Below are 15,905 nucleotides of genomic sequence, written 5' to 3'. Positions count from 1 at the left end.
AAAAAAACAAGGTATGTTTGATATTTTATTGTTTGTTTGTTTGTTTGTTTCTTTGGTTGTTTTGTTTTTTAATTATTAAACAATCAAAGTCTAAAAATAATCCATCCTGAATCTACCTGGATGGACTAGTTTTTTTTGTTTGTTTCCTGCTTATAGGTTACAGATATTAGATGCAATCAATGGTTTTTTGTTGCTGGTTTTTTTTATCAGGTACACAAACAAACACCCGAAACATGAAAATAATAAAAATTTTGTTTTTTGGTTTTGTTTTTAGGTTTTTTTTTTGTTACATTATCATTTTTTTCTTTTTTTTCTTTTGTTTTTTTTCTATAGAAGAAAAATCCAAATCAAAACTCTCTGTATTGTCGATGGAGCCCAAAAATTTTTTTTCGCTGGTAGCGAACGTGTTAAAATATTTATTTTCGAAACAATACCAAAAAAAAGTTTACATTTTTTAAAAAAGAGAATGGTGATTATCGTTTTTCAACGGATAATGTAACATCTTTACTAACTAAAACACCATTATTAATATAAAATTCTAATGGGATTTTTGTTAATTTTGGATTAACACTTAAACGATATAAACGAAACAAATGTATCAAAGCAACTTTTGCTTCCATTAATGCTAAATTTGATGCAACACATTTTCTTGGTCCACTACCGAATGGCATGAATGCATTTTTATTGAAATTTCCATTCGTTTGTTGTTGTTGTTGCCCGTTGGATAAAAAACGTTCCGGAATGAATTTTTCAGGTTCAGAGAAATTTCTTTCATCATTATGCAGATATATGAATGGTATACGTATAATATCACCTTTCCGAACATCGAACGATATTTTTTTATCACTTGTTTCAATATGAATATTATCGGTTGCAACTCTTTCGGTTGTTGTTGCTAATGTTAATAAACGCATTGTTTCATTTAAACATGCATCCAGATAATCAAATTGATTTAATGTATCGAATGTAACCAATTTATATGGATCATTATCATTATCATCATCACTTTCTTTGGCTAATTTTTCCAGTGTTTCCATTATTGAATGGTAAAGTTTTTCCTGTTTTTCCGGATTTGTTGCCATTGTATAACAAGTATGTGTTATTGTAGTGGCTGTTGTATCATAACCAACAGTAAAAAATAATATACATTGTGCAATTAGTTCGTCATTGGTTACGTCTAGAAAGTCGAAAATCAAAAATCAAAAATCAAAAATCCATTAACAAAGTGAAAAATCAAAGTGAATCTTACGTTTGAATGGCTTCAAGGCATTTCCATTCTGTTGTTGTTGTTGTTGTTGTTGTTCAAATTGTTTTTGTTCAAGTTCAACTTCAAGTATTAATTCAATGAAATTTGTAGCACGAAATGATTCATTTGTGGTCATTTTTTCAATTCTTTCACGATTTTTCCTTATGATTTCCAATGAACATTTACGAAAATAATTTATTGCTTCGGGTTGTAATTTTAGACCCAAAATTTTCAATAAACTTGGCCAACAAAATGATAATGCAAATACAATCGTATCGTTTAATGGTATATCACGACTAAATAATTGCCGAGCATATTTTAATATCAGCGCATCCTTTTCTTTTAATGAATTTATTTTCATTCCCATCGATATCTGTATGATTGTATCCAATGTAAATGCACCGATAATTTCTTTAATGTTTATAGCCGATGAATCGTTTTGTTCAATTTTTTCATTCAAATTTTTACGTAAAACTTCAAAATTTTCATCAATACAATATTTAACTTTACGTAATTTTCCGGAACTAAATGTAGGTGATACTATTGCACGTAAACGTTTCCATCTTTCATCATTGGCTGAAAATAGAAAATTATCCCATACTGGATCATTGATTTCGAAATTCTTCGATTGGAGGGAAAAACCGAATTATCATCAGGAAAAAGATAAACAAAAACATTACTCACTCGACGATTAGCAAATTTTGTAAATTCTCTTGTTAAAATTATTTGTGCCAATTCCGGATCCGTAACATAGATAACCGGTTCATTCAGCATATTACCACCAAATACTTTACCATATTTCCGTGATAAATCCATTTCAATCAGATCAATACGTTTACCACGCATTAATGCCATATTTAGGCTTGGCAGTCGTACATAACGTATATTTTGTTTAATTAATTTTTGCCGTATTGAATATTCTTTCCATTCGATCCATCCGATAATCACGATGGCCAATGTAATCAATAAACCAATGGCATATGTTAATGCTGGACTGAATAAAAATCCAACCAATATTGTCGATAGCATTTTTCGTTTTTGTGTTTTCACAACGAAAAAAATCTTCTTCTTTGAATTTAAATCAAAACTAGATGAATATGATTCCATACTGGATATGTTAGTATTTATATATGTGAAAAGTCCAGACAACAACGAGAAAGAAACATGAAAAGAAAAATCGATCAATCAATCAATCAAACCAATAATCATTATTGATAATCTAATGGGACATTTAACATTTTTCTCCGATGATTGATGATAATAAAATCATCAAACAAAAAATCTTGTGATGAACATCGAATGATGATTATGGTAACTGAATGGTTAAGTACAAAATTCGATTAACGAATAATCATTTTGTTGTTGTTTTGGATTAATTTGTTTGTTTGTTTGGTTTTTTATCAATTTTTCGTTTTGGATATGATATAAATTACGAAAAAAAAAATTTACTTTAAGTACAAAAAATGCAAAAGTGCAAAAATTCAAGTACAAAAAAAAAAAAAAAAAAATCCATGGGTAATATTGTTGTTGTTGTTGTTCAGTGAATTTTTTTTTTTTTTTTTTTTTTTAAATCATCATATTTTTCTTATTGATTGATTGATTGATTGATTCATACAAAAATCGACCCAATTGATCGATTATTGATTGATAATTATTAGGTAAATTGGGAAATTTCTTCTTTAAAAAAAAAAAAAAATATTTATTTTCAACAACAACAACAAGAAAAAAAAGATTACATTTTTAAAAAATTATTATAATCGTTGTTCAACATGTAAATAAACATCTTTTGAAATTAATAAATCAGCATTTATATAATAATCGATTGGTATTTTTGTACGTTTTTCATCAACACTTAAACGATACATACGAAATAAATGTATTAATGCCATTTTTGCTTCTAAAATGGCTAAATTTGATGCAATACATTTTCTTGGTCCAGTACCGAATGGCATAAATGCATATTTATTAAAATTTCTTTCATTGTTTTCATCATTTTGTTCTGGTAAAAATCTTTCCGGTATAAATTGATCAGGTTGAGAAAAATTTTCCGAATCTTTATGCAGACTAAGTATCGGTATACGAATAACATTACCTTTTTTAACATTGAACCAAATTTTTTTATCACTTGTCTCGATTCGACAATCTTCGGTTGCTAATCTTTCGGTAGCAGCAACTAATGTTAAAAATCTCATTGATTCATTTAAACATGCATTCAAATATTCAAAACGATTCAATGTATCGAATGTAATCAACTCGTAAGGATCATTACAACCATCATCTCTTTCATTAGCTAATTGTTCTAATGTTTCAATGATACTTTTATAAAGTTTTTCTTGTTTTTCGGGATTTGTTGCCATTGTATAACATGTATTTGTTATGGTAGTGGCTGTTGTATCATAACCAACAGTAAAAAATGTTATACATTGTGCAATCATTTCATCAATGGTAATATCTGTGTTTTGGTAAGAAAAAACAGGTGTTAAACGTAGAAAATTTAATCAATTTCTCCCAACTTACGTTTAAATGGTTTAGCATTTCCATTCTGTTGTTGTTGTTGTTGGCTCATCATTGATTCTTGTTCTTTTTCTACTTCCAAAACTAATTCAATAAAATTTGTTGCTTTCATCGATTCCTGACGGTTTTTCATTTCTTTACGTTTTTTCTCTACAATTTCTAGTACACATTTTTTAAAATAATCAATTGCTTCACCTTGAAATCTAAGATGAAGATATTTCAATAATTTTGGATGACAAAATGCAATAAAAAATACAATCGTATCACGTATGTTTATATCATGACCAAATAATTTTCGTGCATATTTAATAATCAAATTGTTTGGATCTTTTAATGAATCAATTCTCATGCCCATCGATATCTGTATGATTGTATCCATTGTAAATGCACCGACCAATTGTTTAACATTAATAACCGGATCCCTGGCAATCGATTTATCCAGATTCATTGCCATAATTTTAAACGTATCATCAATACAATATTTAAATTTACGTAATTTTCCACTGGAAAATGCCGGTGACATTATTGAACGTAAACGTTTCCATTTATCATCATTGGTTGCAAACAATAAATTATCCCAAACAGGATCTTCAAGTAAAAATACCTAATCAACGAAAAAAGCAAAGGAAAATTCGTTTTTTCAGCCAAAAAAATGTTAATGTCAATATACTTACTCTACGATTTGAAAATTTAGTAAATTCACGATTACAAATAATTTGTACTAATTCAGCATCAGCAACATAAATAGTCATTTCATTAAGCATATTAGCACCAAATAATTTACCATTCTTTTTAACCAATTCAGTTTCAACAATATCATAACGTTTTTTACGTAATAATGCCATACTTTGACTTGGTATACGAACAAATTTTAGATTTTGTCTTCGACATTGTTCTTTAATCAGATATTCATAAAATTCAATATATAATCTCCATATTAAGAAGATGGTTATTCCAATGGATATTACGTAAACAAGATATGGATTTAATAAAAAATCCATAAATATTGTTGAAAGCATTTTGTATGTTTTCTGGACTTAGTTTCGATAATTTGAATTTGATTTGAATTGAATTGAAAATGATTGAAATGACAGCTAAAGCTTAGTTATTCACCATTTTTATATAATCAAAAGTCGATAATTGTCCTTGACAATGTTCTAATCAATTTTTTTGATTATTATTTTTTTCAATTGATTTTGTTAATGATCGTCTTTTTTTGGTGAAAACATCGATTGACATTCAATAATCGCATAATTATAAAAGTAACATCGCATTATGTATCATGGGATTGATTGATGATTTTTGGCTGTTGTTTGTTTGTTTGTTTCCAACTTCTTCTTTCATCAACTATTATCAACCGTCAAGATAAGTGTTAATAGACAATTATCATTATTGTAAAAAAAGTTGATTGAAATTATCGATTATCGATTTTGATTTGATTTACAATTGATAATTGTCAACACCAAATATATCAATTCATTCGAAACATTTACGGTTATTATGATGCAATGACTATTTCAACAAATCAATCATGTTTAGGTTAAAATCGGTAAAAAACGGAAAAAGATTTTAAAGAAAAACCTTCGATTTTTTTTAATTCAATGATTTTTTCAATTTGGATGTTTTTTTTCATTTTTTTCATTTCATTTCACAAATAAATATTTAACAAAACATAAAAATCAAACATAATATTAAAATAACAATAAATTCTTTGCGATTATCACAAATCATGTTTTTTAACGAAAAATCTTCAAGAAACGTTCGATGATATCGTTGTTGTTGTTGTTGTTGAAGGCATATACGTACCACTAACATCAGTTAATTTTGGTGAATGTAAATTAATATGTGCACTAAAACGTTTACCACCAACTTCAACTTCAAAATTTGAACCTAAAATATAATCATTAGTGATTGTTACATTTGGATCTGGATGACTAATGTAACCGAGGCAAACCATTCGACCTAATGTAAATCCATATGCAGTTGTTGTTGTCATACCAACTGGTTTAGCATTTGGATCATTATCACCATTGGCTAAATAAATCGGTTCATTACCCCATGGCCATAATGGTTCTTTATCAATATCAAATGAATCTAATAATAATTGTACATAACGTCGTTTACAACCTTCACGTTTTTGTCGTAATAAAGCTTCTTTACCCAAAAAATTTTTATCATAATAAACACGAAAACCTCGGCCACATTCTAATGGTGTTGATGTTGAATCAAGATCTTGTCCCCAGAATGCAAAAAATTTTTCAATACGTAATGATCGTACACAAATACTACCGGCATGTTGTATACCATATTTAATACCAGCAGCAACTAATTGATCATAACATTGTACTGCTTGTTGATTATGCATATACAGAACGAAACCAAGTTCACCAGTATGCGAAAGATTACAAGCCAGAACGGGTGTTTTCGTTGAACCAATCGGTAATTCTTTGGCTGTAAAAAATGGAAATTGATCTAATTGTTTCATATATTTTTCAATAGGTTCTTTCATTGCTAATGCAGCAGCAACAACAACATCGATCAGTAATAATTTTGCATAAGGACCCATAATACAAATGGCTGTAAAATCATTAGTAACATCACGTATAGCAATTTGATCAAAATCATCTTCCAAAACATTCGAACGTAACCATGCCATACATCGAGTTTGACTTTCAGTCGGTCCAATTAGGAAAAAATTTCGTTCATTCAAACGTACGATTGAAACATCATTTTCAAAACCACCACGATCGTTTTGCATTCCTGTAGGTGGGTAAAATGTGACAAAATTAAGAAAATTTGCGGAAAATTTCAATGAAAAAACAACAAACCTGTCAATACAATCGAACCAATCGGTATATCAACATTATTTGAACAAAGATATTGTAATAATTCTAATGCTTCATCATGTACAGATGATATTTGAAATTTAGCAAAACTTGTATAATCTAAAATAGCAACACGTTCACGACAAGCATTATATTCTTGTTTAATTGCATTAAACCAATGTGGTTTACCAAATGATGGTGTTTCTAGTACACGTTCTTCAAGTATACCACAATCTTCTGATTCAGTACGATATGGTTCAGTTTCTTTACTCAGGTAAACAGCTGGTCTTTCATGTCCCATATATTGTGTAAAATAAGCACCAGCATCTTTTAAACGTTTATAAAGTGGACTACGAAGTAAACCATGTCCAGTTTGATAACTATTATGTGGTGTTGGAAAATTTATATTATAACGTGCTTTTGCCGGTATTTCACGTAAACGATCAAATAAAAATATTCGATTTGAATGTAGTGGGATAAAACGTTTTGGATCTAATGACCAAAAATCATGTTGAAATGAATTTGGTTTATTCAATATTAATTCTTCCAACAATTTTGCTGTACCACCGGTTAATGATGGCCAAACACCTGCTGCAATAATATAGTTTTTAATTTCAGCAACTTCACCTATTAATGGTCGACCATCAGGTGTAAAATTTTCCGGCCGAGTATATAATTGACGATATTTTGCTTGTCGTAATGCAGGGATACGATTTAAAATAGGATCCAAAAGATAATAAAAATGATTCCATCGTACAGGTATTTTTGGTATTTCAACATCAACAGGATAATCTTTACTACGAGATCGATATAGTTTACGAACAACATTCGATACTTTTTCATAACCAGTCAATACAAATGTTCGATCTAAACGTTGATAAACAGTGGTACGATTATCAAAATCATTGATAATTGGTATTAATGGACCGGTTGATTGTCCGTCGGTTGATTGTTGTTGTCCAGGTAAATCGAACGGTTCGGTAACCAACAATTGATGTTCACATGCCATCGATGGTACACGTACTTTCGTAAGGCTACATTTACCAATACTACGACTTAGATAATTATTGGCCGAATTGACAAAATATTCGCAACGTATTTTTGCAACTTCATGTGTAATCGGATGTAAAAGCTAAAAACGAGAAGAATGAAACTTTAATGAAAAATCCTATAAAATTGAAAAAAAACATCGAAAACTACAAACCTCAATATTCGAAACACGATCATTATTCACATGAATTTTATTCAAAATAAATTCATCAAAAAATTGTACACCTTTTTGGCGAGCATATTTTTCCAATTTTTCCTCTTCAGCTCGACGATCCATAACAACACCATCAAATGGTACATGAATACCACATTTAATTTTATTCGTATCAATAAAATCATGTCGTCGTTTGATTTCTTCCGGTGATAATAGTTCCATATCACCACTTTCTTTTGGTATAAATAGTTTTGAAATGGAAATCATACGTTTAAATGATTTTACACGTTCTTCAGTTTGTGCCAAATATATTGCACCACAATTTGTAACATTATATAAATCAGCACTATGACGAATTAATAATGATGATCGTGGATTCGATACAATCAAATGTGTCATAAAAAAACTATTCAATGTTGAATATGATACAGATTTTTCCTGATCATCACGTGGTCCATGACCTCGAATAACAACAACATTCGAACCTAATTGATCACTTAAATGATATGCTAATGCTTTCGATACTAATTCATCACCATAAATCAATACTTTAGCTTCATTTGGTATATCGGATGCTGATTCATAATAATTATCATTATTTGGTAATAATATTTCAAAATTTGATTGTTGTTTTGCTGTTGATAAACAATTTCGACCAAGACGTACATTACCATGATTATATTTTCGCAAACAATTATTCAATGTTCGTTGCATTTTTGATGTTCAATGCATAATATTTGAATATTTCTTGATTTTTTTGGTTAAAAAAATCGGATAAATCAGCTGATTCGACCAATATTCAACCTCGAAAAAACGAAAAAAAACACCGAAAAACCATAACAAAAACAAAACGCAGTGATCATGCGCAAACCGAACAAAAATTTGATTCTTTTGGGGTTTATATTAATCAATTTCCATTTCTTTATTTTACATAATTATCTTAAATCTGTTGCTGTAGTCGATTGATTGATGGTTGTTGTTGTTGAACGACGATAAAAACATTGAAGTATCAATAATATTAAAAATACAAAACATTCAATTGAAAACATAACAAATGTTGCTAGATGAAAATCCGACCATTGTAATAATGAACCACCAATAATTGGTCCAATAAAACCACCAAACGAAAGACAAGAGAAAAACATTCCCGATATAAGGCCATAAGTTTTTTGATTTTTTGGAAATTTCCTCGCAATTATCGTATGATTTAATGCATGTGTATATGCGGCAACTTGTTTTGAACTTGTACCAATACCAAATAATATCATACATAAACTTATGGTCAATAGTGTTGGTCGAATTGTTGATTGTAGAAATGGTACTGGTCCTAAAAATAACAGTCCAATACCGGTAACGAAAGAACCGGCCAATGCAAAACAAATTAAAAATGATGGAAATTTATCACAAATTTTTCCCCAAAATAATGCCGAAAATGAATATGATGCACCAAGTGCAACAAACATTAAACTTGTATGTAATGTTTGATTGGATATACCTTCATGACGAATGAATGGTTCTAATGTTGCACCATTGAAACCCATCAATGTTATTGCCGTTATGATGATGAACGAATCGATTAAAACGATTGTTGATGAAAGAAAACTTCCTAATGTTACTTCTGGATTTTCGATAGTAGTGATGGACGAATCATTTCGAACGTTCGATGTTTCCGATGATGATGATGATGATTCATTTATCGGTACTATCAATGTATTTGATTCTTGATCATCATTTGCATCAAGATAATTACCACCACCATCATTATCATTACCCGTATTATGTGTTTGCATTTGACCAATCAATTTACCATGATAAAATAATTTTTCCACCGGTTTACTAATCAATATAATACCGAAAATAATAATAACAATACCATTGGTTAAAAATGGCAATAAAAAACCATCAAAATTATAAAGAAAACCACCAATAACCGGACCAGTTATGACACCAAGACCGAAAAACATTTCCATTGTTGCAAACATTGTTGCTGTACGATCGGGAAAACAAACACTAATGAATGAATATGAACTTGTTGCAAATGCAGTTGCACCAAGTGATTCAATGATTCTTAACGCGAAAGCAATCAAAACAAATTCAATTCGAACATTCAGGTAGGTAATGAAACCGAATGTTGTTGTTGCCAAACCGGTCAATATTAACCCTAAACCAGACATACGATTTGGTTTAAATTTTTCGGCAAAATTTCCAAATAAAAACGATGTGATTAACATGATCAATTCATAGATGGCAAATATTGATGAATAGATTAATGGTGTTACTCCTTTTTGTTCTGTGAAATAAAAACCAATGTGAAATCAATGAATTCAATTAACGATTTGCATACCAGCTTCTTTTGGGAAAAAAGGACCCTGTAATGAAACACCATTTGCAATGAAAAAATTACAAACAGCCAGCAAAACGATTATGAATTTGGTTTGCATCGATGTCAATGGTTGTTGAATGACACTTGTATGTTTTATATTTGAATTACGATGATTATGATTATTAATCGATTCAGATTGAGAAGAAATGACAATTGGACGATGCGAATTGACAATCACAACATGATCATCATTTTGGTTATTGTTTTGGCTCACAAATGATTGATTTTCGTCTGCAGCAGCAGCGTCAATAAAATCAGCTGATTCGGTTATTATGGCCATAATTTTCAAAAATGTCGATTGGCGCCAATTGCAGAAACAGGCAAAAGGTTCTTTAAAAAAATTCTAACTTGAACTTGATCCTGAAAAGAAATACTTTTTTTTCGACGAAAGAAACAAAAATCTATTGAACTTAAAATTATTATCAATTTATTGAATGTTGATTTAATGAAGATAAAAATCTTCTTGAATCAAATGATCCCCGTTTATCATTCATGCAGACATCGCATCAAAATCAAATCAAATCACAAGTCTGTTACCATGATGATAGCATGTGTTGGAATTTATCAAAACGAAAAAAAGAAAAGAAATTTCATTGTGTCCATTTCACTGATTAGTTTTTTTTATTAGTTTAAAAAAACATTGAAAAATATCTGCACCTTGATATAAATCCGGTTGTTGCTATGTGTGTTAGTTTGTGTGTGTGTGTGTGTGTGGGTGCCAAATATTCTAATCATCATCAACAACAACAAACGAACGACGACAAACAAAATCGAGAATAACTTGTTTCCAAATTTAGTTAAAATAACATTTCAAACGAAAAGAAATGGTGGGATTTTTTTCGAACCAAATTTTTTATTTTTTTTTTTTTTGATGATTTATGTGAATGAATGGAATGTGAATGTGAATACAAAACAAAAAAAAAAATTTGTACAGAAAGGCGAGAAAAATGTGTTAATATTCAAACGATGTTGTACGATCAATAAGTACATTATATGGATATTTATCCGATGATAAAATATCATCATCATCATCACCATCATTATTATCGTTATTTTTTCTACCATTTGTTGGTTGTGAATTGATTTTGTTATTATTATTATTGATATTATTATTTGTTGATTGTTTACTAATACGTTTTTGTGATAAATATGATGTTGTTGTTGATGATGTAAATGATGAACCAAAATCACCAAAATTACATAATCTTTTCTTAACAGCATCCATTGCTTTACGATTGAATATAAATTGTGTGATGAAAATGAATACACCCTATATGGTTGAAAATGGGTTAACAAAAAAAAAAAAAAAAAACAGAATTAACGTCTTAGCCGCAACAAAACAAAACGAAACATTACCTGTAATCCATTCATAACGATAAAAACATAGGAAAAATAATGACCAAATTGATGAATATAAAGTACATAGGAAATCCATGTAATACCCATCAAAATAATTAACCCAAAAAATCCTTTTAAATATGTAAACCATTCAGTTTTTCTTTGTTCAAAACTAATAACATCAGTTGATGATGATGAAGGATTATCCACTTTTCCATTAATCCTATCAGATTGTTTTCGTTGTTTAGCTCCGATCGTATGTTGTTGATTTTGTGAAATATTTTTACCAAAATGACCATTTGTCGTTGTTGATAATGATTTGTTTCTACCACCATTTTTAGTTGATGTTGAAGGATTATTAAACGATGATTGATGTACAAATGAATTTCGGGCATTTTTTGATAAAACAATTTTCATCACCCTTATCATAATGAATGTATTGATAATGATGATTATGGTAACCGGACCAGCTAAAAACCATATTTGTCCGGGATATTTTGTCGATGTTATCCAACAGCTGAAATTAGTGATTACAAAACAAAAAAAAATTAAAATTAGTAAATTTCAACCAAAAAAAAAAAGATACTAAAAATTACTTACAAATATTCATTGTTTAATTCAGTTTTTAATTGCATATAAATTGTTGCCGGTATTGTTATTAATAATGGTAACCCATAACCAATTAAATATAAATATAACATACGTAAATGACCTTTTGTATTGAAAATAAATATCATCATTTGATAAAGATTATAACCTTCCATTAACATCCAAAAAAATAATGATAACATTGTATATAATAATGATATGGATATTGATTTACATAATATCTTGGTAATGATGATGATGGTGGTAACGGGGGGTTAAAAAAACAACAAAAATTATTAACCCGGATAATCCAAAAACAAAACAAAAACGACACTTACCGGATATTCAGTACGATCTAAACCAAATATAACCAACAGATCAATAATAATCATCATTATTGAAATATTAATTATAATTGAATTACGACGTGATTTTAATTCATGACAAATCAATAAGAATATAACCGTCATCACCAAACAGATAATCGATAATGTACACATTATTATCGTTAGAATTGATTTCAATTTTGATGGTCGTTCTTGTCCACTAATATCCATTATTACGGCAAAATTTGTCAAGTGATCACAAGCACATGTTGTATGATGACGATCAGATTCCTGTTCAATAACATAACATCCATTTGATGACCAAAGATTTGTTTGGAAATTCCAATAAACACATTTTGTTTTCATACCAAATTCCATTTGTTGATGATGTATTAATTTCATTCGTGCTTCATTACCATCCGATAATGGAAAGGTTTTTCTACTAAAATTATTATAACTAAATGATATAATTTCTGAATTCATTTTTGTTTCTGGTTGCAAATGTTCATCAAACATATAACGAGATAATTTTTGAAATAATGCACCAATTGCTAAACGATGTGGACACCAATCCGAGACATTATCAGTATTTGAAGATTTGATTGATTTTCTTAATGAAAATTCATAATTCAAATGATCAAATTGGATTGGTTGTTCATGATCCATATTGAATGCATCCATAAAGATATTCGGATTGATTTCGGATTTTATTGGTTCAATTTTTTGATGTCCAGAATCTGAATCAGATTCGTTTTTAATCTGATAACAACCCATTGTTAGGCCACTATCATGAATATAATTCAATATTTTCCCTGCAACCATTATACGATCATGTCGTTGACTTTGTTGCCAAATCGATTCTCGTTCAATAATTATTGCACAACTTTCAACCATTGATTCGGTTATATTACGAACATCATGTATAGATGATTCAATATTCTCATTCGATACAAATGATTCATAAATAAATTCAATTTTTTGTATAACATTAATAATTTGTTTGAAATCTTTAAAAAATTTTGATGGTTTTTCAACAATATTTGATTGAAAATGTCGTACTTCTTTCGATAGTTGTTTCATATTTTTAATTTTTTCTAGATTTTTTTCCGATTCATCAATCCATTCAGCATAACAATGAATCGATGGTCCATTCGAAACAAATTGACCATTCGAATCGCATAACCATTCAGCTGTACCTTTATAATTCGTTGGGCAAGGTAAACGGGCTGTTTGATTAATATTTGTTGATGGCCAATGAAAACCATATCGATCAATTAATTCATGACAATAAATTGGTCCTAATGTTGTTGTCGATGTTGGTGGTGTCGATGTTGTTGGCTCTGGGGTGATTGGTTTTTCGGTGTTTTTTGTCGATTCTGTTGTTGTCGTTGTTGTTATATGATTGCTTTCGGGGAAAAATTACCAGAAACAAAGAATGAAAAATTGGAAGAAAAGTTTCCAGAAAGTAAACAAAAGGAAACACAAAGAGATAATACTTACCCGCATTTCGGTGGTCTTCGATATGTACACATGAATTGTGAAACACCTGCATATGAAACATCGACTGATCTGATTTGATGGAAGAAACGAAGAATGATGAAACGAAGAAGAAGAAGATCAAGAGATTATTATTCAAAGAAATCAATGAACAAAATGTATTTACCTTGAAAATTTTGCACCAGTTTTACTGTCAAGATTAATCATTAAAAAATGACATTGATCCATTGGATCAAATCGAATGTTTTGATAATATTCTTCATCAATCAATTCACCATTATGTAACCATTTACATTGAATATCATATGTTAATGATGTTGGTGTTGATGAATATTTAGAAATATGAGAAATATCCGAAATCGTTGGACAACATAAAGCATTGGTTGGAAATTCCTGATTTTCTGGTTGATAATTTTCTAATAATATTCGTAAATCTGAATCCGAATCGGATTTTTCATCAAAATAAAATAAATCACCACGTTGATAACCATAGAATATACCCGAACAATATGAACGTGCTGATTCCCAATCGGTCATAAAATTTGAAAAAAAATATAATGTTTTTCCAATACAATATTTGGATGGACTTATACCCAATTGAAATTGGCTACATATTTCATACCAATCGGTACATTCATCTGACCGGTGGGGGAAAAAAGATTGAAATTTTCAAAATTTTCTCAGAAAAAAAAACATTCGATTGAACCAAAACAAAAACAAAACAAACCTGTACGAGCTAAAAATGATCGTCGACAACAAATAATCATCAGAAATAATAATGAAAAAATTATTGATTTTAACATTTTTGTTTTGGGAAAAATCTTTCGAATCATATATAGATGAGTATCACTGAAAAATTGTGAAAAATGGAAATTGCAAACCACCACAAAACAGTAGTTTTTTGATTGTTAAATATTCAAATTCTTTCTGATTTTCTGATTTTTTAAATTTAAACGATGATCAAATGACGATCGTTGTTTGTTTGTTTGTTTGTTCTGTTGATTAATTGATCATTCCCGATAATTATTATTATTATTGAATGTTGGTGATTGGTGATCAATCGAATTGGTGGCTATTTTAGAAAAAAATTCAAAATTCAAAACTAAACAGACAAACATCACATTTATCGATGATAAATGATTGATTGATTGATTGAACAACCATCAAACAAATCATCAGATCAAAGCATAGATTCAACAACAACAACAAATTATTATAATTTTTTTATCGAATGAATGGGCACGAATCAAGGAGAATTTACAGATAATTTTTTCTCTGTTTGTTGATTTCTGTTAATGATGATTTCGTTGTTGTTGTTGTTGTTGTTGACGATTAATGATGATTAATATTGATAATGATGACGCCAGGAAACAACGATAATGATGATGATGATGATGATGATAATAATCAGTGTGTTTTCAACGAAAGAATTTTTTTTTTCATAAATTCTTTCAACTTTTTTGTACAAAAAAATTATGAAAACAAAACAAAACAAAACGCGTAAAGTGTTAACAAAACAAAACAAAATGAACGGAATGTTAACGGAGAAAGTGAGAAGAAATAGAAAATTATCAAAAAAACCGGTGGTGGATCGATGTTTGATCTGATGATGATTATGATGGCTGATGGCTGGTTGTCAAGACAAAACAAAACAAATATTTTCTCTGGTGTCTGGTGTATTGCCATTTTTGTTTTCTTGCTTGCTTGCTTGCACAAAAAAAAAAAAAAGATTCTTATTATCGATAAAATCAAAGATTTTGTCAACAACAGAGTTATCCGCATCGGGATTAAATGTTTTGGTTGTTATCATCATCATCATTGGATTGCAACGACAACAGCAGAAAAAATTCTTTTAATTGATTGATTGATTGATTGACTGAGAACAAACATTGAGTTAAAAGATTACCGATTTTGATTTGTTGATTTGATAATTTTTGAAGTGTTTCGATTTGACGTTTTGGAAATGTTATTTTTTTTCATTTTT

The 15,905-nt window shown here is 29.3% G+C and overlaps 4 protein-coding genes across 4 annotated transcripts; all 4 read right to left on the bottom strand.

Annotated features, from left to right (window-relative positions):
- Positions 1-401: 401 nt before the first annotated feature.
- LOC113799095 (uncharacterized) lies at positions 402-4,850 on the bottom strand. The gene is made up of 6 exons (XM_075821604.1): positions 4,435-4,850; positions 3,764-4,364; positions 3,001-3,698; positions 1,931-2,428; positions 1,250-1,868; positions 402-1,177 (listed from the first exon to the last, which is right to left on the bottom strand). Exons 1-6 carry the CDS (start codon positions 4,777-4,779, stop codon positions 474-476), a joined length of 3,465 nt encoding a protein of 1,154 aa, XP_075677719.1. The 5' UTR covers positions 4,780-4,850; the 3' UTR covers positions 402-473.
- Positions 4,851-5,327: 477 nt separating this feature from the next.
- Positions 5,328-8,609, bottom strand: LOC113799091 (pyruvate dehydrogenase phosphatase regulatory subunit, mitochondrial-like). The gene is made up of 3 exons (XM_027349675.2): positions 7,790-8,609; positions 6,589-7,717; positions 5,328-6,520 (listed from the first exon to the last, which is right to left on the bottom strand). Exons 1-3 carry the CDS (start codon positions 8,501-8,503, stop codon positions 5,511-5,513), a joined length of 2,853 nt encoding a protein of 950 aa, XP_027205476.2. The 5' UTR covers positions 8,504-8,609; the 3' UTR covers positions 5,328-5,510.
- Positions 8,610-8,686: 77 nt separating this feature from the next.
- LOC113799094 (MFS-type transporter SLC18B1-like) lies at positions 8,687-10,656 on the bottom strand. Its single transcript, XM_027349678.2, has 2 exons — positions 10,134-10,656; positions 8,687-10,079 (listed from the first exon to the last, which is right to left on the bottom strand). Exons 1-2 carry the CDS (start codon positions 10,450-10,452, stop codon positions 8,725-8,727), a joined length of 1,674 nt encoding a protein of 557 aa, XP_027205479.2. The 5' UTR covers positions 10,453-10,656; the 3' UTR covers positions 8,687-8,724.
- A 118-nt stretch (positions 10,657-10,774) lies between these two features.
- LOC113799092 (adhesion G protein-coupled receptor L3-like) lies at positions 10,775-15,396 on the bottom strand. Its single transcript, XM_075821514.1, has 7 exons — positions 14,649-15,396; positions 14,088-14,559; positions 13,925-13,993; positions 12,437-13,829; positions 12,111-12,340; positions 11,529-12,027; positions 10,775-11,442 (listed from the first exon to the last, which is right to left on the bottom strand). Exons 1-7 carry the CDS (start codon positions 14,752-14,754, stop codon positions 11,125-11,127), a joined length of 3,087 nt encoding a protein of 1,028 aa, XP_075677629.1. The 5' UTR covers positions 14,755-15,396; the 3' UTR covers positions 10,775-11,124.
- Positions 15,397-15,905: the final 509 nt, after the last annotated feature.

Source organism: Dermatophagoides pteronyssinus, unplaced genomic scaffold (genome assembly GCF_027571235.1).
Source record: "Dermatophagoides pteronyssinus isolate colony J.1.1.1.1 unplaced genomic scaffold, Derpt_VIB-CSIC_2022.12 sq0011, whole genome shotgun sequence".
In the NCBI taxonomy this organism is placed as follows: domain Eukaryota; kingdom Metazoa; phylum Arthropoda; class Arachnida; order Sarcoptiformes; family Pyroglyphidae; genus Dermatophagoides; species Dermatophagoides pteronyssinus.
This window is presented reverse-complemented; position numbering and strand designations above follow the sequence as displayed.

Bases quoted from the DNA above. Each gene is read 5' to 3' on its own strand.
- LOC113799091 (XM_027349675.2), bottom strand. From the start codon at position 8,503: ATGCAACGAACATTGAATAATTGTTTGCGAAAATATAATCATGGTAAT. The intron at 7,718-7,789 runs GTTTGTAGTTTT...TCTCGTTTTTAG, and splicing joins ATCGTGTTTCGAATATTGAG to CTTTTACATCCGATTACACA. The intron at 6,521-6,588 runs GTTTGTTGTTTT...ACCCACCTACAG, and splicing joins TGGTTCGATTGTATTGACAG to GAATGCAAAACGATCGTGGT.
- LOC113799094 (XM_027349678.2), bottom strand. From the start codon at position 10,452: ATGGCCATAATAACCGAATCAGCTGATTTTATTGACGCTGCTGCTGCA. The intron at 10,080-10,133 runs GTATGCAAATCG...TTTATTTCACAG, and splicing joins TTTTTTCCCAAAAGAAGCTG to AACAAAAAGGAGTAACACCA.
- LOC113799092 (XM_075821514.1), bottom strand. From the start codon at position 14,754: ATGATTCGAAAGATTTTTCCCAAAACAAAAATGTTAAAATCAATAATT. The intron at 13,994-14,087 runs GTAAATACATTT...CCATCAAATCAG, and splicing joins ACTGGTGCAAAATTTTCAAG to ATCAGTCGATGTTTCATATG. The intron at 12,028-12,110 runs GTAAGTAATTTT...CACTAATTTCAG, and splicing joins GAATTAAACAATGAATATTT to CTGTTGGATAACATCGACAA.
- LOC113799095 (XM_075821604.1), bottom strand. From the start codon at position 4,779: ATGCTTTCAACAATATTTATGGATTTTTTATTAAATCCATATCTTGTT. The intron at 4,365-4,434 runs GTAAGTATATTG...TTCGTTGATTAG, and splicing joins CTAAATTTTCAAATCGTAGA to GTATTTTTACTTGAAGATCC. The intron at 2,429-3,000 runs TAATAATTTTTT...ATTGATTGATTG, and splicing joins TACATGTTGAACAACGATTA to ATCGATTTTTCTTTTCATGT.